Source organism: Rhincodon typus, chromosome 30 (assembly GCF_021869965.1).
Source record: "Rhincodon typus isolate 14 chromosome 30, sRhiTyp1.1, whole genome shotgun sequence".
NCBI lineage: Eukaryota > Metazoa > Chordata > Chondrichthyes > Orectolobiformes > Rhincodontidae > Rhincodon > Rhincodon typus.
In genome coordinates, this window is record NC_063361.1 from 32310320 (window position 1) to 32332695 (window position 22376).

The following is a 22376-nucleotide window of genomic DNA, read 5'->3' on the forward strand; positions in this document are numbered from 1 at the left end:
GTAAAAACACTTATTTAAAAAGGAAAATTAGTTATTTCCCTACCTAACATTGGTGTCCCAAGACTATACCATTTACAACAGCTTGCTTTAACTAAAATGCAATGTGCCAAGGTGTTATCAGAATAAATTGATACTGGGCCACATAGAATTATTGAGATAAATAGTCAAAAATTTGGTTAAAGCATTAGGCTTTAATGGGCACCTTAAAGGAAGAGGGAACCATAAACAGGACAGAGAGAGATTTAGCAACAGACCCCTAGAATATTAGGCCTCACGCAGCCAAAGAAACTGCAGGAACAGAAAAATTGAGAACACTCAAGCAGCTGGAAGTTTTGGAGTGCAGGTCGTTGCGAGGTGCAAGATTGGAGCAATTGGGAATGGGCAATAAATGGTGGCCTGACCAGTGACCTTCACATCCTGTGAATGAATTGAGACAAAACAAAAAGTGTGTGTCTCCACTCCCCCAACTCCCTCCCCAAAGGAAGGGATTGCAAAGTGTGTCTGGTTCTTGTCTGCCTTCCGCAGGGACTGTTCCCTCCGGGACACCCTGATCCACTCTTCCTTCACCCCAGCATCCCCCCACAGCCCCAGGGCAACACTTCACCTGCACTTCCCAGAATCTAGTCAACTGCATTCTCTGCTCACAATGTGGTCTCCTCTACACTGGGGAAATGAAGCGTAGACTGGGTGACTGCTTTGCAGAACATCTACATTCTGCTTGCAAAAAAAGACCCTGAGCTACCTGTTGCCTGCCACTTTAATTCACCACCCTGTTCCCTGGCCAATATCTGTGTCTCCGGCTTGTTGCAGTGTTCCAGTGAAGCTCAGCACAAGCTAGAAGAACAACATCTCATTTTCCGCTTGGGGACCCTGCAGCCCTCTGGACTCAATATCAAGTTCAATAATTTTAGGGCCTAAACTCTCCCATGTCCTAGCCCCCTACCCCATTCACTAGGCCTTGTTATCACATTAGTGTGTAATGACACGCTATCCATTGTTAGTCACTAACAGTCCCCATTAACAACTATTCACCCTCCTAGCCAGATCGTTATCAACTCCTTTGTCTATCCAACTCCTCTGGTCTCTCTTTGGGCTCTTTCCTATTACTTACTCCCTACCCCATCCACCTCCCTATTTTCTACATATAAACCGACGGTTTCCCAGCCACCATCAGTTCTGAGGAAGGGTCACCGGACCCAAAATGTTAACTCTGTTTTTCCCTTCACAGATGCTGCCAGATCTGCTGAGTTTTTCCAGCAACTTCTAATTTTGTTCCTGATTTACAGCATCCGCAGTTCTTTCAGTTTTTATTTATGATCCTCTATCAGCGTTGGATAGGCCTTGGTGCATGCTCAAAGGGCCAAATGTCCTACTCCTGCTCTTATTTCCCATTTGCTTCATTAGCCACTCTCGCTGCAGGCTGGATCTTCATAACCTTGGATGCCATTGTCGTATTCTTTCTAGTGTCTCCCTATTCCCTACCACCTCAGACCTACTAACTTAGTCAAGAACAAAACTGAAGATCTTTCTGATTTCCACTTGATGAGTTACACACTCTACAGCCCACTTAACAACGGAGCCAAATGCACTCTCAAAGTAGCATTGATTTGGTGCCATGAAGAGTAGACCATTTCTCAACAGTTGATTACAATCCACAGTGGCAGGAGAGACAAACAATTGCATTGCTCCATTGAGGTGCAACTAACGAAAGCAGGTTCATTCTTAAGTGCTGCAACTTGCTTGCAAAAGTACAGTCACAAAGAAAATAAATTGAATCACCTCCCTTCTACATCCTCCCTAAGAAGCTGTCAAATAAGATTATAAGTAATGACAGGCATAAAACTGAAAAATACTGAAACTGAGACACACCCTCCTTAATTCACAGTTGTCTTTGCAAAAACAAACTGCATAATTTGTCTGCACACCGGAACAATGTCTGAAGTTTAGAGAACCATAAAGCTTGCAGAGTTTCTTTATGAATGATTATTGCCAAACAGAGCCTTTAATAATATCTTAAAGTATAATTTTGCTCTGATAAATATTATGAGCTCAGAACTCTATAACTCCTGACTAGTTATAAGTCATATCCATCAAGATGGGAAAGGCTTCCAGAAAGTGGTAGTCTCAAGGAACATAGCCAATGCTTTCTGTGTACTTTTGGACTGAAGTAAAAAGGGAACATATATGCTGTTGACGGAGGGAGCACTTCCATTGGAGTAGGTACAATATTTCACAATGCACCTTTAACGTAGTACAAACATTCCTGAGTATGCTTTGGAATGTTGTTATCAGACAAAATTTGACACTGAGCCACAAGGAAATATCAGGGCAGGTGGCCAAGGGTAATGGTCAAAGAGGAATGTTTTAAGAAGTGTCTTTAAAAAGTGGTGGGGAGAAGCTGAGAGGTTTATGAAGGGGATTTGAGCTGAGGCAGCTGAAGGAAGGATTGCAAATCGCGGAGTGAATATCAGGGATTGAATGAAAATAGGGATGCTCCAGAGGCCAGAATTAGAAGAGTACAGAGATCTTTGAGGGTTGTCAGGCTTGCAGAGGTTAAAGGAATATGATGGAATCAAACTATGGAGGGTCTGAAAACAAAGCAGGAACTTCTCAAAAATCAAAATAAATGGGAAAAAAGTAATCTTGTTCCCTTACAAGATTCAGCCATTCTGACACCTGATGCATTTAACAAAATAAACTGAGTCAATAGTACAGTCATCAATCCATCTTCAAAGCTCCATATTTGAATAGATTATTAGGAACACAACACTGTCCACCAACAGCAATCAAAACCAGTAATGCATTCTCAGCAAATCCAGGACAACCACAGAGACAGTGGCACTCAGTGACAGGTAAATAGGCCATTTCGATCAACTCACTGCAAAGCATCGTAAACCAGACATTATCAACACAAAATAACGAGGATTATGTACATAAATTAATCAAAATCGCAGTATACATTATCAATACAATAATCACAATCTATAAAATGGCAACAACACATATCAAAAGCCCATGTATTGCAGATATTAAACTAGTGATAATCACCAACACCATCACCGTACCAAAATCACCACAGCTTTCATTTCAGCAATTCATTAGTTCCAACGCTTCTCTGGACCTGGGCCCCTGATCCAAGCACTATAACCCCAAATCCTGCTTACTGTGTCCTGACTCAACTTACCCTCAGCCATCTCAGGTTCTGCTATCACTCATACTATCTATCTGTGTGATCAGTGCAGTCCCCAACTACTGCAGCACCAACACGTTGGACCAAACAGATTATACAGACTTGAACGGACAACACAATGTCAGAAATAGAAAGGATTTTCCACTTGGATGAGTACTTGTACCACCAGACTATCCAGATATAATCATACAGAGTAAACAGTAAAGCTGGAAGTTATCCACAAACAGTTGAAGTTGATGGTAGAAAAGTGCAAGTTCAAGGCTAAATAGTTAAAACCCAAGAATGTTCATTAATTGGAGGATAAATTTTTTTGAGGACTGGTTGATATTCATTTGGCACTTGGCAGGCTGGTCTGATTTCATAATGAAAAATTAGGATGTTGTTATATTTATGCCAATTATAAAATCAGGCATGCTCCTCACGTAATTGAGGATATTCACAGTGAAACAATTAACAGTTGGTCATGACAATCAGTGTTCATTATCCATTCTAGCTGGTCTCTGGAATTGTTCACAGGTGAGCTAGGTTCTAGAACATGGGATGGTTTAATTGACAGCTTCACCTGATCTTCTGAAGTCACAACTAAGGGGACTCCACTGAAGTCAGGTAAATACCAATACCTGTATCACTCTTCCAGTTCCTAAGGTCAGCGAGCTACTGGAGCTAAGCATTTATTTCCTGGTTTTCACAAAATGACTCCAATCTTTGCTTCCCCAAATCTCTTTCTGGATTGCATTGGAAACACCACATGACAGAAATGTATTGCCAGAATAGACAAACAGATTGGAAGGCCTGCACCTAATGTGACTCTGTTGGTACAATAACGCAAAATTTCTCAGTGTTATTTTTAAAAGTGAACAACAAATCGATTCTGGACTGGGCCAAAACACATTCAAAAAAGAAGCAAATCACAACTGGATGCAAAATGTGAGTGAACCAACTGACATCTTGAAAATATTTTATAAAAAAAGTCAGCAGCAGGAAAAAGCCTGGAGTTATCCAGAGCCCATATTAATAGCAATATGACTTTGTGTCCATGAATGAACAGACTGATTAAACATTGGCAGATTAACACATTGCATGCAACACTTCTGCCTTGTTTGTGGGGGATCCGCTAACGATGTAAATCGACAAAAGCAAAGTGAGACATTAACACTTTTCCCCAGAACACAAATATAAACCCAAGTAGGAAATCATGATGCTGAAAAATTCAACCTGCAATTATCTTTCTTTTCAATGTTCTCTCCTGAAGACACAAGCCCTAACAATGGGTATAGGATGGGGGAGGAGTGAGGTGCTTCCAGTTGGTTCAAATCATTCTCTCACCCAAAGTTTTCCCAACGTATAATTTTCAAACAAACTGAATAAGTTATTGCAAGCATTTTCCGTGCACAATGTCCATACTTGCAATTGCTCTCAATTTTACAACTGAGATGACACTACTGACCACAAACTCTGCCCTCCAACCTTCACTAGATCTGCTCTAATATAGAGGTTAAAACAAGATTTACACAAACCTTCCTCTGTTTGTCATACAGGGAGCTCAGTTTATCTTGAGAGTGGGACGACGAATCACTGAGGCCTTGGTCATAGGCAGTGCTAGCCGAATGCCGACATTTCTTCTGCAGAAGTTAAAAAGTTCAAAGTTAAAGAGAAACCGAGTCCTTTCGTTTTAAAGCAAAACAAAATTTAAAAAAAACAAGATATGGAAAACTGCTTTAGTGAAGTTATTTTTGGGAAAAAACAACTTCCCATTCTCATTTGGATACTGATTTCTGCTCAGGTTCTGTTCCACAGACACCGGTCACACATTCCTGCCTCACTGGGAGATTTGAGAGGTTGGGTTGTCATCAATGCCCCCCTGTTTAAAGTCAGTTGTTCAAGTTTCATCCAGTCCTCACTTTAGGCCAATACCTGTGCTTGGTCACAAATGGGGAGTACAAATTCCCACTGCTTTTGAAAACTAATTGTAGCACCCAAATCTCCAATCCTGGCTCCCAGCAACTAACTGTAACATAGGCTGGACCTTCAACAAGTCAACCTCTTGCTCCATACGCCATTGTTACACTGTCCAAAATGGAGCTCTTATGTTCAATAGGACTTGGTTCCCTGCTGGGTATTGACCATGAGGAGGGTACATTTAATGATGCTGACAAAAAGAACGTTTGCGACTTCTACTAAAAAAAACTTAAATTGTGGATCTGGTATCAGGCATTGGTATGGCACTACCGTGGTATCACTTCAGCTGGGAGCAGCAACTGAGACTTTCACAGTAGTTAGAAACGTGACTAAAGGCTGATGCCAGCGATACCTCAATCGTCAGTAACAACACTAAATGTCAATAACAGAGGCCAATGAACAAATGTGATCACTGAAACAGAAGTGGCCTCAGATGGGCTGAGTGGTTCCTGTCTGCAAGTTCCCCAACAACAACATGGTCAGCCTCAGAGGAAGGCAACAGCAGTCACAACAACCAGTTTTAAAATAATCATGTGTCGCATCATAAAATCATGCATCACAGAAGGGATCCTTTCAGGCCATCGTACCTGTGCCTGGTCATTCAAAGAATATCCAACCAGTTCCTCACCAAGGAACAGGATGATTTCTGCAACAACGTGAACAATGCCAGCTGTGGCTCACTTGGTAGTATTCTTGCTCCCAAGTCAGAAGGTTGGGGTTCAAGCCCAGCTGGCGGATCCTTGCACATAACATTGAAGGGAACACTCCACTGCACTACTGAAGGGGTGCTGCATTGCTGGAAGATGCTGGCTTTCAGCTGATCAAAACAAGGTCAGTTGCCTCTCAAGTAGATGTAAAAGATCATATGGTATCATCTCGAAGATGATCACCGTAATCCCCCTGGAATCCTTTCTGATACTTAACCCTCCACCAACATCTAAAAATGGGTACTGCATGAGGAAAAAAGAAACTTGCTTGCACCCATCAGGATAATTCGTAAGAATAATCATGTAAAGAATAAACAACATTTATACTGTATGAAGACTGTGTTGGTTGATTGGCAAATGGACTCTGATTGGTGGAAACATTACCATGAAGAATGCAATAGTTTAGATGATGAATGACAATTAATTGCCAAGCTTTCTTTAAATTTTAACCAAACAGGTTAGCTATGATGGTTCTACATTATGAACCAGAGAATGGTTGTTAACTGGTTTATTAAAATAAGTGCAATGTAAGTACGTGTTCATTCTGTTTGCAAAGGAGGTAGCCCTGGTTATTAATTATTGGTGCATTTACTGGAAGCTCAATTCACCACACTGCAAATCTGGCTGACAATCTCAAATTGGTTGTCAATATAATTCTTAGCACACTCGAGACTATTTAGCAAATGTTGTAATCACAGTATCTCATCTAACACTGGATAGTGTCTTTTAAGTTTTACAAGTATGAGTTGGTTGGCTAAGGTCAGTATATTGCTTATTGCAAACAACTGAAGCAAAATGCTGTTTGATAAGCCCCATCAGGCTTTGAAACATACGGCTTATATATCTAGCATCATTCCAGCAATGAAATTCAGAGTACATTACTTATTTGTGTGAATATCTTTTTGGTTTAAAAACTTCTTGTTAGTATAGTAACAGCATGAAATAGCTACCTTCACCTGGTGCTCAAACATTCGAGATACCTTACGCTTTCAGAGTAATCAAAGGTAGACAGGGAATTTTTGGGACTTAAAGTAATGACCATAGGCTCGGTCATGAGATTGCATGATAAATAGTGAGAATTAACCTTAATTAGGGTAGGCATTATCTGCAAGAAGGCTTTGATGGCCCAATTTCACCACCAAGCATCCTGGTGAACACTTGGCTTGGGTTCTATTTACAAGGTTCCCGATAAGGCCAATCATACAGCATGTGGAATTGTGGGAATCCCAAAGCGTACACTGATCAGTGAGGTAGGTTTGCAGTACACAGTACTGAAAGAAAAACCTTTGGCTAATTGCTGAACTAGAACATTGAGGAAAATGAGCTCATTCAATTGTTTCATTTCAAAATGAATGTGAGCACAGGGTGGAACTCATGAAGATATGCAAGAAAATTCTAAACATAATAAATATATCAACTACATATCAAAAATATGCAAAGGGTAGCAAGTAAGGTATCATCCCACTGAAAGCACACTCTTTATGAATCCAATAAAGAAGTTTGCAAAAGTTGAGTCTATTGGGGGATTCCATTTATTTGGGCAGACACTGTGTCACGAAGTTGAGTTCAGATTTAGTGAGTTACTGGTTCATATGTTTGATGAATCCCAATCCTGTCAATGGTGGGGGTCTGGATTGCCACAATATGGTGCTACAGTGCAGCTGGCTATGGCTTCTTTGAGTGGTATACTGATGAATAGCGTAGTAATGTTGGATGAGCACATGGACACTGCATGGTTATTAAAATGCAAGTCCTGTATGGCCTTAACGGTGTGAAGGAACCATGTAGATAGCTTTCTCAATACTGATTTGTGGCAATTCGTGACTTCATTTGGCCAGTTCATAAATGCAGAAAGAGTCATAGGTAGGAGAGGGCACAAAGGGCCATCATCACTTGTGTGACTTGGAGCCTGTAATTAGGTATAAACAGTGAGCTGTGAAAACAAATCCTATCATACATATCATCCAGCAGCTCATTGTACTGACACAAGTCCAGCAAGCGAGTAAAATTAATTACCTCATTATTGCATTAGGAGCTTGTTGTTCGCAAACTGGCTGCTACATTTCCTAAATAACAACAGAGACTGCATTTCGAAAAGAGCTTCAATGGCTAGAAAGCACTTTACAACATCTGGGTTCAAGCTCCACTTCACAAGTAGTTGTGTGCAAAATAATCCAGCCACGAGTGCAGGCAAGTTGGTGTAACCAGTGTCAGTGCCCTGACTGGATCAATGGGAGGGTTGGCATCAGGAAAGGAACCCAGCTGTAAAACCACCCAAGTCCACAAATAAAACACAACAATTGATATGAACGTGATCAATTAGCATTGCAATGTATCCATATAACATGGGAAAAGCTGAAAGAGAAAGATAACCTTGAACTGCAGCAAAAAGATTATTCACAGGAATTCTGTCTCAGACAAGCGGGAAACGTCCTGCTATTTTTGTTTCCTAACTACCTCGTGTGATCCTATTCCACTTTCAAGAGACACTTATAGAACAGCAGGGCTAGGATTTGTCTGATAAAATAACTGAGCACTTACAGCAAGATTGATAAAGGGCACCATTAAATAAACAAACTAACCACCAAGACCAGGAGAATCCCAGGACTAATCACAGGCAAAGATCAAAGTCTTGGTGTTTCCAGAGTAAAATGATGAAAGGGAAAGAATGCACAGATCAGCCAAGGTTCCAGCTTCCAGTCATCTTGCAGCAAACACTGTTGAATATATCCTTGGAATTTTGGGCAGCATTAGGTGTAGCCCATTGGTACCCACAGTTCTAGCTCAGACAGGAACAGAAAAAGGATATAGCGGCACTGGGAAAAAATTCTGGGAATGACACAGGACAAAGAGATTATAATCATTAGCAAAGACTGAACAGGCACAACCGCGTTCCTGCTCAAAAAGGGCAGATAGCCTAATAGTTGTTATTAGAATGATGAAAGGGTAGCTTTGCTAAGTTGGAAATACAGATGATGATTCCACTGGCGGTAAATACGAGAATCGGAGAGATCTTAAATATATGATTACCAGCAATATATCCAAATCAGCAGCAACATTTATTTGCCCAAAAGAAATTAGAACATGCTACCACAAAGTAAGCTGAGGCAAGGAGTATAGTGTATTTAAAAGGAAGTTTGGGGGAAGAATTAAATTAAGGAATACGCTGATAGGTTACCATAAAGGCAGGCAGAAGGAGCCTTAAAGTGGAGTATTAACAGCAGCACCAAGCTATCCGGCAACACGGACTCTTACTGTCCTCCTCATTTGATATCATTCTGTTTAACAATTGTCAGTGTACCAAACAGCAGGTCAAATTAACAGACAGAGGAAAGAGTAAGGGAATGAAAACAAAGAAAAAAATATAATGATGCATTTTGAACCCAAAATGTTTTGGTTCGCATGTTGTTAATTGACCTGAAAAGCTTTGCTGCTGCAGTTATGTTGAACTTTCTGCATCTGTGCTACAGGCCTCTTAACATCCAGCCATCTGGTACTCAGTACGAAGTGAATAGGAAATGGTTTGGCATTTTGGAATTCAAAGATAGTAAATGGACTCAAACGCAAGTTTCAAGAGAATAAACAGGTTCCACTGCAGATGGTGGAATATGGCAGTCATTAATCTCAAGACAGCCACGTCTTCCAGCAGATACTTTGAAAAACACTTCCATGTACATTCTCAAGTCACTTTCCTTTTTTATTATTTCGAAACCGCTCCGTTCAAGTCATGCATTCATCAGTCTGCCCTGCAGCAAGCAAGCAGCTCACTCATTGCACAGGGACCTTTTAATTGACACCATTCAGCTCAGGCACCAGTTGCATTGCCCAAGAAGGTTCACTCCTCTGACCGAGATCGTGTCAGCTTGGTAGAGGTATGACTGCCCTCACGAGAGGGGAACTGTCAAGATTCTCAGTCTGCGCTGCCATTCTGTGATCAATGCTGGAGAGTTGACATGTGATGGGGGGTGGGTGGTTGCAGAAGGGAACAGAAGAAAATACAATCAACTGTTATATCTCCCCATAGAGGTTAATATACATCCGACACTCAATCTCACATCTTCTACAGGAAGACTGAATAAGGTCTATATACCTTTCCTTGTATGTAAGTACCAACAATAAATTACATCATTGGGAGCTTCACAGTCCCTCCATTCCACACAAGAATCAACTTTTCCATGACTTTAAAACGGGTAGCCCTGTCTGTGACCTGTTGACAGAAGACAGGCTGGGAATCAAATCAGGCAATCGCTATCTGTGTACAACACTAAGATTCCAGCCTCAAACTGAATTCACACTCTTCAAACCAATTTAGAAGTGTGAAATATTTAGGCAGATTGGGAGATTTGAGATTTGAGCCCTTCGCAGCCAAACCTGATCCTGACTCCTGAGCCAAAGTGCACACTTCTGTCAAAGTTTACTGGATAGCAATCAGAAATGAGAGCAGATTGGCATTCCAATTGAGTCAGCCTTCCTCCAGTAATTCAGCAAAGGTGAACGTTCAGAAGTTAAGGTGTTGTGTTGGTTCCAGTGTCTCAGATATATGTGTCATCACGTCATGATGTCTCTCCTTGCTATTACTGTAACCTTCTCCAGCTTCACAAAGTGATGAGCATCAAGTCTCTCATCTGCTTCACGTTTGCATGCATCCTCCCTGCCATCAGTTGCTTTGTCCCAACACTGATGGCTGTATCTTCAGCTCTCTAGGTCCTAAGCTCTGGGATTTCCCACCTCAGAGTCACGGACATAGATGCTTTTACAGAACAGGAAGAGACCCTTCAGTCCATCATGTCTGCCTGGTGATCGAATACCCACCTATTCTAGTTTCATTTTCCAGCACTTGGCCCATAGCCTTGAAGGAATGTTGTTTTCCAGTATTCATCTAAATACTTCTTAAATGTTGTGATGGTTCCTGGCTCTACCAGCCTTTCAGGCAGTGAGTTAAAGATACCTCCCTCCCCGCATTTGCAGTGTGAAAAAAAAACTTCCTTAAATCCCCTCTGGACCTCCTGCCATTTACCTTAAACCTATGCTCCCTAGTAACTTACGCCTCTACACAGGGGAAGTTCCTTTCTACCTAAATGTCCATGCTTCTCACAATTTTATAAACCTCAATCAAGCCCCTCCTCAGCTGTCTCTGTTCTAATCTGAGCCTATCTAATCTCTTTATTGCTGCAAAACTCCAGCCCAGGCAACATCCTGGTGAATATCCTCTGCATCTCTCGAGAACAATCACATCCTTCCTATAGTTTGGTCACTTCAACTACACACTATATTCCAGCTGTGGCCGATATAATCCCTTACATAGCTCCATCATAACATCCCTGCTCTTGTATTCAATGCCTTGACTAACAAAGGCAATGATCCCACATGCCTTCTCAATCACCTATTTACCCACCTTGTTGCCTTCAAGGATCTGAGGAGGTGCACATCAAAGTCTCTCTGATCTTTGTTAATTCCCTGGGTCCCACCATTTATCACATATTCTTTTGCCTTGTTAGTCCTTCTAAAATGCATCATCTCACTTTTTCAGATTAAATTCCACTTGCCACTGTTCTATCCATCTGACCGACCCATCTATATTGCCTTGTAGTCAAAGGTGTTCCTCCTGGCTATTTACCCAAACAATTTGTGTCACCTGCAAATTTATGAATCAGACTGCCCACATTTGTATCTAGATCATTAAATGTACACAACAAACAGCAAAGGACCTACACTGGGCGCAGGCTTACAGTCTCAAAAACAACCTTCGACCATTACCCTCTACCTCCTATCACTAAGCTAATTTAAAGTCCAATCTGCCAAACTGCCCTGGGCCCCACGGGCTTTGAGCTAACACTCTTCTCCAGCTCTCCCTCATCCTATAAATTGCTCCATTAAACCTGTCTCTTTGGCCAAGCTATGACAACACTTTTGCCAATATCTCCTTCTTTGACTTTGTGTCATTCTATCATTCTGCCCCCAAGAAAAGCCTCGGGGCATTTTATTACAGAAAATATTTAACACAACAGCAACTTGTATTTATCTAGCACCTTTAACGTGCAAGATGCACCAAGGTGTTTCACTCAATTGTTACCAAAAAAAAATTTGATGTCAAGCCATGTTGGGAGATATTAGGACAGAGGTCCAACAGTTTGGTCAACGTTGTAGGCTTTAAGCACTGGCTTGAAGAAGCGTGAAGTAGTAAAGGTCGAGGGATGAAATTCCAGGTCTTGGAGTTGAGACAACTGAGGGCATAATTGCTAATGATGAAACAATTAAAATCAGGGATGCTCAAGTGGCCAGATTAGATAGATAGATCTTGGGGCTGGAGGAGATCACAGTTTTAGGGAGGCATGAAGCCATGAAGTGATTTAAAAACAAGGATGAGAATTTTAAAATAGGCAATCCTTAACTGAAGCCACCAGATCAGTGAGCACATGGGTGAAAGGGAAACAGGAGTGCAAGTTAGCTCATGGGTAGCAGGGTTCCGAATGATCTCAGCTTTATTAAGTGACTTTCAGTCAGTTTTCTCCAGAACGCCACTGTGATAAGGACAGGTGCACACACAGGACAGTAACAATTACTGTAAGTCCAATGTAGGAGGATAACTAAACAATGTAAAGAAATCCCAATACATTCTTTCAAATGTTTACAAACTTTACGCAGCGAAGAGCCTAGCTAAACAGGTCAAGATCATATCTGAACGAAGCATTAATACAAAGCAGGGTTAACATAAAAGAGAGATCAATATCGCTTGGTCAGGTAAGGCAATACTGGGTAGTGCTCTCATTTCTGATTGCTATCCAGTAAACTTTGACAGAAGTGTGCACTTTGGCTCAGGAGTCAGGATCAGGTTTGGCTGTGAAGGGCTCAAATCTCTTTCTAACATTTGTGGCCAATTTTGGAAGATGCTTGTGGAACCTACAGCCAAACCTTCAGGGAATGAGGGGGTCAGGGAGAAAGATGGAAAAAGAAATTAAATTTCCGAGTGTCGAATTATTAAACTGACTTACCACTTTGTTGAAATGGTATTTGCAGTAACCGCAGTACTTTACATTATCGATTTCCGAGCCCTGTTCTTCACACAATAGGCCAGCCATTTGAGCGCTGAGGAAAACATCACAGACATCAGTTGTAGAACCAGTATCCATAACCATCAAACTGCTGAACATCCCAGGGCCAGCTGGCTTCACAGTGCTCCCTGGCCAGCATCAGATCAGAGCTGACGAATGTATCAAGTAGCCACACAAATGAGCAACACCTATATTAAGTGACCCTTTTTCAGCTGCATGTCCCAAGGATGTCTTAAGATGGTGAAGAGAAATGGAGGAGAATCAGGGCAACTGGCTGGAGGCAAAGTGAAAGATGAAGAAGAAGAAGAAGAAGAAGAAATGAAGGGGAATTCAAATAACAGGATGAAATCTCAGGAGGTAGAGGAAAGGGAGAGGCTGATGTGGAGAGAAATCCTAACTCAGAAGAGCAGCGAACCAAGCCAAATCACCAGTTGGAGTAAGACATTAAAATACCTGAAAGTCCAGGGGGACAGAGTATTAGGTCACAGAACAGTAGATGGATTGATCAATAAATCTAGACAGTAAGATATTGCTTTGCCAATAATGTTCAGTTGCCTATCAGGCTTTGCTCCGAACACAAGTGCCTTGGGGATATATTTCTACCTTGAAGGCACTATATAAATGTACATTGCTGTTGAATCTGTTATCATCGTTAAGTAGGTGATGACAAGTTTATGAACTCTTACTGAAATGTACACATTAACACTTTGAATGCTGACAGCTTAAAGGCAAAAGATTCCTCCTGTGGTTCTAATTCAAGGTCCAGCAGAAATTCAGAGCATGGTGCTCAAGAGAAATTGATCAGGCAATCCAATTATGAACCATAACTTTCCATAACGTGGTGGTACTGCACTCAGCTTACTCTTCATGTATTTTTGTGGATCAATGTTCAATGGCTACGTTACTTCAATCTGAGCAATGGGATCCTTGATGCAGTGAGACGAGTGAAGTTAGTGTTGGAGAATGAAACACATTCCAGCATTGCCCATGCCAGATGAGGAGTTAAATTCCCCAATACTGTACCTCAGCACTGAGCTCAGTGCAGCATTCCCAAATGTTATAATTTCCTGCACTGGCCAAGCGACTGACGTCATTAATTCATTGCTGAATCAAGTACGGTTCTGTGCTGTGAGCCAAGAGAGGAAGAAAGCTGAAACTAGTCCAAATTAATTTCATTTTCAAAATTCTGACATGGGATGCGGGCGTTGCTGACAAGCACAACATCTGCTGTCAATCCCTAATTGCCCCTGAATGGAATGGCTTGCCATAGGGCACTTAGAGGGTAGTTAAGAGTCAATCACATTTCCGGAGGGTCTGGAGTCACACGTAGGCCAAAGCAGCCAAAGGCAGTTTTCCTTCCTCAAAGAACCAGATTTTTCATGATAATCAACAGTTACATGGTCACCATTAGACTGAGCTTTTAATTCCATTATCGAATTCAAATTTCACAGAGAGTCACGCAGCACAGAAACAGACCCTTTGGTCCAACCAGTCCATGTCGCACATAATCCCAAATTAAACTAGTCCCGCCTGCCTGCTCCTGGCCCATATCCCTCCAAACCTTTCCTATTCATGTACTTATCCAAATGTCTTTTAAACATTGTAATTGTATCCATCTGCCATGTCCCTAGAACATTAGCCGGGGCCCCTCGATTACTAGCCCAGTGACATTTCCAATATGCCAATCCCTCTCCTGGGATCTTAAAGATCCTATATATCTTGTATGTTGCCCAGTTCAAATCTAGAGCATGAATATTAATTGGAGGAGATGTGATAAGTTCCTTTTGTGTGAGGGAGTGTGGGTGAGTTGCAAGCCTGTATGGTAATATCTGGTTAGATAATAACTATCAAGGCACATTTCATTGACAGGCCTGGCTCCCATTCATAACAGGCTCCAACGCTGTGCTTACATGAGCTGTGAGAGATGGAATTTGGATGGGTGTAGTGTTGGAATGCCATTACTTAGGACTAGTTTGAGTACAACAACAATTTAGATTTTCATAGCACACTAGTAAAACATCCCAAGGCACTTTATTAGGAGCACTTCCAAGAAGGTTCGACTCGAAACCACGTAATGGGAGAGATTACGACAGGTGACCAAAGAAGCAAGTTCCAAGAAATATTTTGAAGGAAGAAAGAACTAGAGAGGTAGACAGATCTAGACAAGGATTTTAGGAGCTTGGGGTTTAGGTCACTGAGGGCACAGCGATCAACGGTGGAGCGATTAGCACTGGGGATGTGCTAGAGATCAGAATTGGAGAAGCAGAGAGATCTGGGTCCTAGGTGCTCTACAACCTAAATGGACAAGGACACAAGAAACATGGGAACACCTTCACCTACACATTCTCCTCCAAGGCAGCATCCTGACTTAGTGCTCTAAGGATGTTTCTTTAATATGGCTGGGCCAAATTCCTGGAACTCACCATTCCCTAACCCTTCCCCATCATCACCATGGGTGTCACCATGCCAGATGGACTGCAGTGATTCAAGAAGGCAGGTCATCACCAGTTTCTCAACAGCAGTTAGAGATGGGCAATAAAAGCTAGCCCAGCCAGCAACACCCACATCGCAGGATTAATTAACAAAGAAATATTAGTATTTATTCTTCATGTGATACTTCTCCAAGTCCTTTTTATTTTACTGGATCAGTATAAGCTTCTGTTTCTTTCTGCCTCATTATGTTCCCCTGACCTATTGGAATCTGGGTTTAATTTACACATTATAAGGGGTTGCTTGGGTAAAATTGGCCAAAATCGGAGCTGCGCAGAGTTGTGGAGGATGGTACAACTGAAGAAGACTACAAAGATTTGGGCGAGGCGATGGCCTAGTGGTATTATCACTGGACTGTTAATCCAGAGACCCAAATAATGTTCTGGGGACCTGGGCTCGAATCCCACCATGGCAGATGGCGGAATTTGAATTCAATAAGTTTCTGGAATTGGAATCGAATGATGATCGTGAATCCATTGTCTGGAAAAACCCATCTGGTTCACTTATGTTATTTAGGAAGCTGCCATCCTTACCTAGTCTGGCCTACATGTGACTCCAGACCCACAGCAATGTGGTTGACTCTTAACTGCCCTCTGGGCAATTAGGGATGGACAATAAATGCTGCCTAGCCAGCGACGCCCTCATCCCGTGAATGAATAAAGGAAAAAAAATTGAGATGAAGGGGGAGGGGTGGATGAATTTGAGAACAATTTAAAATTAAGTTTAAAATTAAGTAGATGATAATGCAATGGTCAGTGAGCCTAAGTCAAGGGTGGGGGCTAAGGAAGGTCTAAGCAGGTCACAAAAGAAAAGGCTTTAAAATGGCCCTTCAATGGCGATAGCTTCCTCAACCTCCCCTCACCAATTGCCCCTGTTAAAACCAGCAGTTGAAATAGCATAGCCTGGCCTGGATTACCTTATCAGAGTACAACCTGAATAGTTAAAAGGGACCCTATTTAAAAAAGGGTTCCATTTCCCAGATTTGATGGGCCGAAGGGCCTTTTTCTGTGCTGTCAATCTCTATGACATGCCTTTGTCCCAGCTGCTGCCAGACCAGGAAAGGTGTGAGCACAGCAACCACTCCACTCCAGCTCTGCTCCCCACCACCCCATTTGTGACAGACAAGGTGTAGTGGTTAAAATAGAGACCCACTTGCCCAAAAGAAAACATCAATGTCTACCTCTCTGTGGCACTTAGCTACCGAGAATTCAGCAATTTCAAACATTATTGGAAATTATACAGCGCAGAAACAGACCATTCGGCCCAACAAGTCATTACTGGTCTTTATACTCCATACGAGTCTCCTCTCATTCCATACAGCTTTTTTCACTGGCCTAGCTACTGATGCCCACATACATTAAACGATTTTGAAAATAAAACTTTTTCATATTTCATCTTACTCAAAGGCCATCTCATTTCTTTTTCTAACCTAAATAATCTAAACTCTTTGCCTCAGCCACTTCTTCTGGTGAAAGTTTCACATTCTGACTATTCTGATGAAGGAACTTTTCTCTTTAAACATCTATTGGATTTATTAATCACTATTTTGTACTCACGGACCCTTGTAAGGTTTTGATTCCCCAAAAAAGTGGCACCATTCCCTACACATAATTAGAGGAGGGGAACAAAAGGCATGGTATCGACATTCCCAGATGACACCGAGATTGATAGGAATGTATATTTAAGGTTTTAGAGTAGATTTGTAGCTCGGGTTGGGGGTGTTGTGGTTGGTTGGCTCGCCGAGCTGGTTCGTTGTTCCGCAGACGTTTCGTTACCATGCTGGGTAACATCATCAGTGCAGCCTCTGATGAAGCGTCTGTGTGTCTTCCCGCTTGGTTTTTAAAACTCTGGAGTCCGGTGAGCTGGATTACCTCACTTCCGGTTTTCCTTTGTAGTGGAGTGTATATGGGGTCAAGTTCTGTTTGTTTATTAATGGCTTTCTTTGTGAAATGCCAGGCTTCTAGGAATTCCCGTGCCTTTCTCTGCTTAGCTTGTCCCAGGATTTTGGTGTTGTTCCAGTCGAGTTGGTGGTTCTCCTTATCCATGTGGATTGAGATGAGTGAGTATTGATCGTGTCTTTTTGTAGCCAGTTGGTGTTCATGTACCCTTGTTGTTAGTTTCCTTCCTGTTTGTCCAATGTAGTGTTTCTCAGTCTCTACAGGGAATCTTATAGATGACATTGGTTCTGTCCATGGCGGGGAGTGGGTATTTAGTTCGGGTCTGTTCTGGTGTTGTCATTTTTGTGGGTAAGTGTGGTTAGCTTGTCTTGAAGGGTCTGTCTTTTCTTGGCTCTTGTGGTCTGTTGGCTGATGTTGATGGCTCGTTCCATGTCCATTGTCCGGTCTTCACCAGTAGTTTCCAGGAATAAAGATTTTTGACACGTAATTTCTCTGTTGTATCTGTGGAACCGGTTGTGTGCGTCATTTATCATTACCCGTACCATCTTGCGGCCGTTTTGTTCTGCTGTTTTGTGGGCTTGTGGGTTGTTTGTATGTCACACTGCGTGGTAATACCTGGTTCCTGAGGCATCCATGTAGGAAGTAGAGGCGTTCGCGGGTTGCGCTCTCTCGTTTGGCGTAGTTTTCCCATTTTCGTGCCAATTTGAGCGTGTTACACCCGTAGGTCTCTAAGCACTGATGATGTTATCCAGCATGGTAAAGAAACGTCTGCAGAACAACAAACCAGTTCGGCAAGCCAACCAACCTCAACAGGGATGTGTATTGTGAATATGGTACAAGGAAGTTGCAGCTGATTATGGATAGGTTGAGTAAGTGGGCAAATATCTGGTGAAAGTGTGAACTTGTTCACTTTGGCAGGAAGAATAAAAAGCAGAATATCACTTAAAAGGAGAATGAGAACAGAATTCCGAGATGCAGTGGAATTTAGGTGTTCTACTACTGCGATGCCATCCTTTATTACAAAAGAATTGAACATTAAAGGAAGGCTTTTACGCTTCAGCTATACTGGGCATGGGTGAGACTACATCTCAAATATTGTGTGCAGCTTTGGTCTCCTTATTTAAGGAGGAATGTAAATACGTTGGAGGGGGGTTCGGATGAGATTTTCTAGATTGCTGTCTGGATGAGGTGTGTCTTAAAGGAATGGTTGGACTGGCTGCGTTTGTTTCTACTGCATGCAATGGTCAGTGAGCCTAAGTCAAGGGTGGGGGGCCAAGGGAGGTCGAAGCAGGTCACAAAAGAAAAGGCTTTAAAAGATACTTAATCAGGCCCTTCAATGGCGATAGCTTCCTCAACCTCCCCTCACCAATTGCTTCTGTTAAAACCAGCAGTTGAAATAGCATAGTCTAGCCTAGATTATCTTATCAGAGTACAACCTGAATATTTAAAAGGGACCCTATTACAAGAGCGAGGAGGCAACTTGACCAAAATGTATAAGATCCTGAACAGTCTTGACAAGGTGGATGTGATTAGGGTCATCTTTCACCAGAGTCCAGACTTAGGGGGTACCTGTTTTAAAAATTAGGCGTTGCCTTTTCAGGATAGTGATGAGGAGAATCAGTTTGTCAGAGTTACGTGACTTTGGAACACTGTCCCTCATAAGGCAGTAAAGGTGGGATCACTGAATATTTTTTAAGACCATGGTGGATAGATTCTTGTTAGGCCGTGGAACTGAAATTTATCAGTGGACAGAGAGCATTTTAATCAGGAAGGGAATCAAGGGTTATGGAGAAAAGGCAGGAAAGTGGAACTGAGGATTATCAGATCAGCCATGATTCCACTGAATGGCAGAGCAGAACTGATGGGCTGAATGGCCTACTCTACCGTTATGGTCCTACAGCTAGACGGGAACGTGGGATTCAAACCTTCCACGATCTTACTAAAGGGATCTCGAGGGGCGAACAGTGTACCTTTGCTCCTATTTTGTAATACACGTATGCTTATATATCTGCTTTGCATGGCTCTGTATACCCATCTCCAATATTAAGAAATATATATTCTTCGGCGCTTCTTACACAGAGTTCAGCCATCTCTTCAGGTAAACATTTGAGCGTGTGCGGGTGAAAACGTGATTTTTTTTCGGGGTGAAGAAGAAAGGTTCCAGTGATGTTTCAAAATATTCTCACCAAGTGACGTGAAAGGCCTGTCGACACCCATGCCGGTTACAGGTCATGCAGGCTCCTGTGGCCGCTTTGCTCTCCCGACCTTGTTCTTCACAGAGGTAACAGGTCTAGAACCAGAACAGACAAGGGAATGACAGCAACAAGTCAATTCTCAATGTCATCAACACACAACGAGCTTCATTTCCATTCACGCTATTGGTCTGGGACTAGTAGCTTCCGTCACAGAGGCACAACAGACATTTTGTCCAAAACAATCAATCAGCAAAACCGCCTGTTAATAGCTCGCTCACAAAACTGTCCTTAATTACCTCATTAAATTTTTTTTTCCTTTATGGGATGAGAGCGTCGCTGACCAGGCAGCATTTATTGCCCAACCCTAGCTGCCCAGAGGGCAGTTCAGAGTCAACCACATTGCTGTGGATCTGGAGTCACATGTAGGCCAGACCAGGTAAGGATGGCAGTTTCCTTTCCTAAAGGACGTTAATGAACCAGATGGGTTTTTCCAACAATCGACAATGGATTCACGGTCATCAAATTCCACCGTCTGCCATGGCGGGATTCGAACCCAGGTCCCCAGAACATTGTCTGGGTCTCTGGATTAACTGTCCAGGGATAATACCATTGACCTCCCCTATCAGCATGGGGATGGGATGGTGTAGTGGCAATGTCACCGGACTAGTAATCCAGAACACGATACCACAGTTCAAGGGTTCGAGTTCCTCCATGGTAGAATTTAAAAATCAATAAAATATCTCAAATTAAAAACTAATTGTCTAATAGCGACCTTGCAACCATTCATGATTGATGTTAAAACCCAGCTGGTTCACTAATGTCCTTTAGTGAAGGAAATCTGCCAACCTTACCCAGGTCTGGCCTACATAACATGTAGGTGACTCCTAACTGCCTTCTGGGCAAGTTAGGGATGGACAATAAACGTTGGCCTCGCCAGCAACACTCACATCCCATTAATTAATATTTTTTTAAAATACTGATGTGAGGGGTTTGGGGGACGCGAGAAAGAGTTGCACTTGCTGCCAGGTTTCCTACAACAATTCAAAAAACACTGAATGTAAAGCATTTTGAGACGGTTTGAGGGTGTGAAAGGTGCTATGGAAATGCAAGGTTTCTTTGTTTTGTTGGTCCACTGGGGAGTGCTGCTGTGAGATTGGGCCTGAGGTACAGTACAGAAAATCCTCCTTGAACTTTAACATTGAGAAGTTAATGCAATCTGGATTTAATGGTGTTCCTGTGTGACCTGATTCTGTACTTCCCCACTCCATGACCTCCAAGTTGAAGCCACTCCCTCACTCAACAGCCTCAGATTTGTGATCTCTTCTCCCTCCCCTATGCATTCTCTCATTGTTTCTCTCCCCAGGCCTTGCATTCAGTCCAATCTGAGAGAGTCTGTGATGGTTCAGTGCTTTTACAATCCACCTGACATTTTTTTTAAAAAATGACTTTCAAAGCTGCTCCTGCCATGTTGCTTTTCTTCCAGGACCACACTCAGTGAGGGCCCAGGAGAGGCAAGTGGTGAAAGGGTGCAACTCTGAATTTGGAGAGTGGGCAAGAGACCACAACTTGGAGGGCTGAGGAGCAGGGAGCATTTGCAGTGATCAGGAAGATCAATAAGCAAGAGGTTAAGGAAGTAGGATCACTTAGTGAGGAAATACCTGTCAATGTAGGTAGCAGGTTGTATCATTTTTCATTACTTTTTGAAGCTATTTCATTTATCATTGTAGAAATTTAGCGATGCAAAATATTTCAACTTGCAGGGTTGAAAGTTTAAATGTGTTTTGTTTTCTGTTTATGAACATCCTACAGAACTGACCACAATTAGAACTTCGGTTCTTATCTGAACTGGAGTTTCATTTAAAGCTGTGACGCTTGGGAGTTCTGCTACAATCTTAAGTGAAGACATATTGTATTGAGGAGTTAGCATCACGCTTGATTCAACTCTCGACCTGGGAAGCCTTCAAAGCATTTCATTCCCCAGCTCTCAAACCACTGCCCTCTTCTTCAACTCATCAAAATTCATCCTTGCACAAAAATAAAACTGATGTAATCAGCAAAAGATGTTCTAAAATGTACACAAGCTGACTCCCAGTTATACAACTGGTTGCTAACAAGCAGCTTTGGAAGGCATGCACCCAACAACTTAAATATTGAAAACGGTGAAGTCCAAGTACAATCTCCACCAGGTCTCTTTGTCACTAACAAACAGTCACACCAATGGCTAACTCATTATTAACAGGGTCTAAGAAAGCATGGGGGGCAGGGGGAAGCAAAACATTCCTATGCAACTGGCCATACAGTAGCATACAGACCGTGAGGAATACAGCAATAGTAATTGGACATTTAACCGGTCAAGCATACTCTGCCATTCAATTTAGACCTTGGTTAATCTTCTACCCAAGTGTGGGAAAAGTGGTATTATCCCATTAGGTTCAAGCAGACTAATTATATTAATATATCAACTTCTATCTCGAATGTGCTCAATGACCTGAGCTTCTAGTCATTGGGAGACCAGAATTCGGAGTAATTGTGGGTTCACTGAACAGCAGCTTGCATTTATATAGCTCTTCCAACATAGTGTAACATCCCCAGACCCATCACAGAACATTAACAAAATGTGACATCAAGTCAGGTAAGGTGGCATTAGAACAGATGCCCAAAAGCTAAAAGAGGTAGGTTTTAAAGAAGGAAAGGGTTTATGGAGGGAATTTCAGAGTTACCGATTACTATCCAATGCCTAGCACTGAAAATGTGCATCAGGAAGGACAGGATCAAATTTGGTGACACAGAACATACTCCATTGAAGTGGCGGGGGCGACAAAGATTTAAGGCATTTGAAAATGGAAGCATAGTCAAGACGAAGAGACACATTTTTATGCAGCAAG

At 42.2% G+C, this 22376-nt stretch overlaps 1 protein-coding gene across 1 annotated transcript in view; it reads right to left on the reverse strand.

Moving 5' to 3' along the window:
• The window catches only part of LOC109916757 (protein AF-10-like), a gene marked incomplete at its 3' end in the record, with an annotated part of 148889 nt that overhangs the window by 109337 nt on the left and 17176 nt on the right, over positions 1 to 22376 (reverse strand). The window contains exons 5-7 of the mRNA XM_048614422.1: positions 19483 to 19586; positions 12849 to 12942; positions 4708 to 4812 (exon numbers count right to left, since the gene is read on the reverse strand). Of these exons, the coding sequence (XP_048470379.1) occupies positions 4708 to 4812; positions 12849 to 12942; positions 19483 to 19586 (303 nt within the window). The remainder of the gene's footprint in view (positions 1 to 4707; positions 4813 to 12848; positions 12943 to 19482; positions 19587 to 22376) is intronic.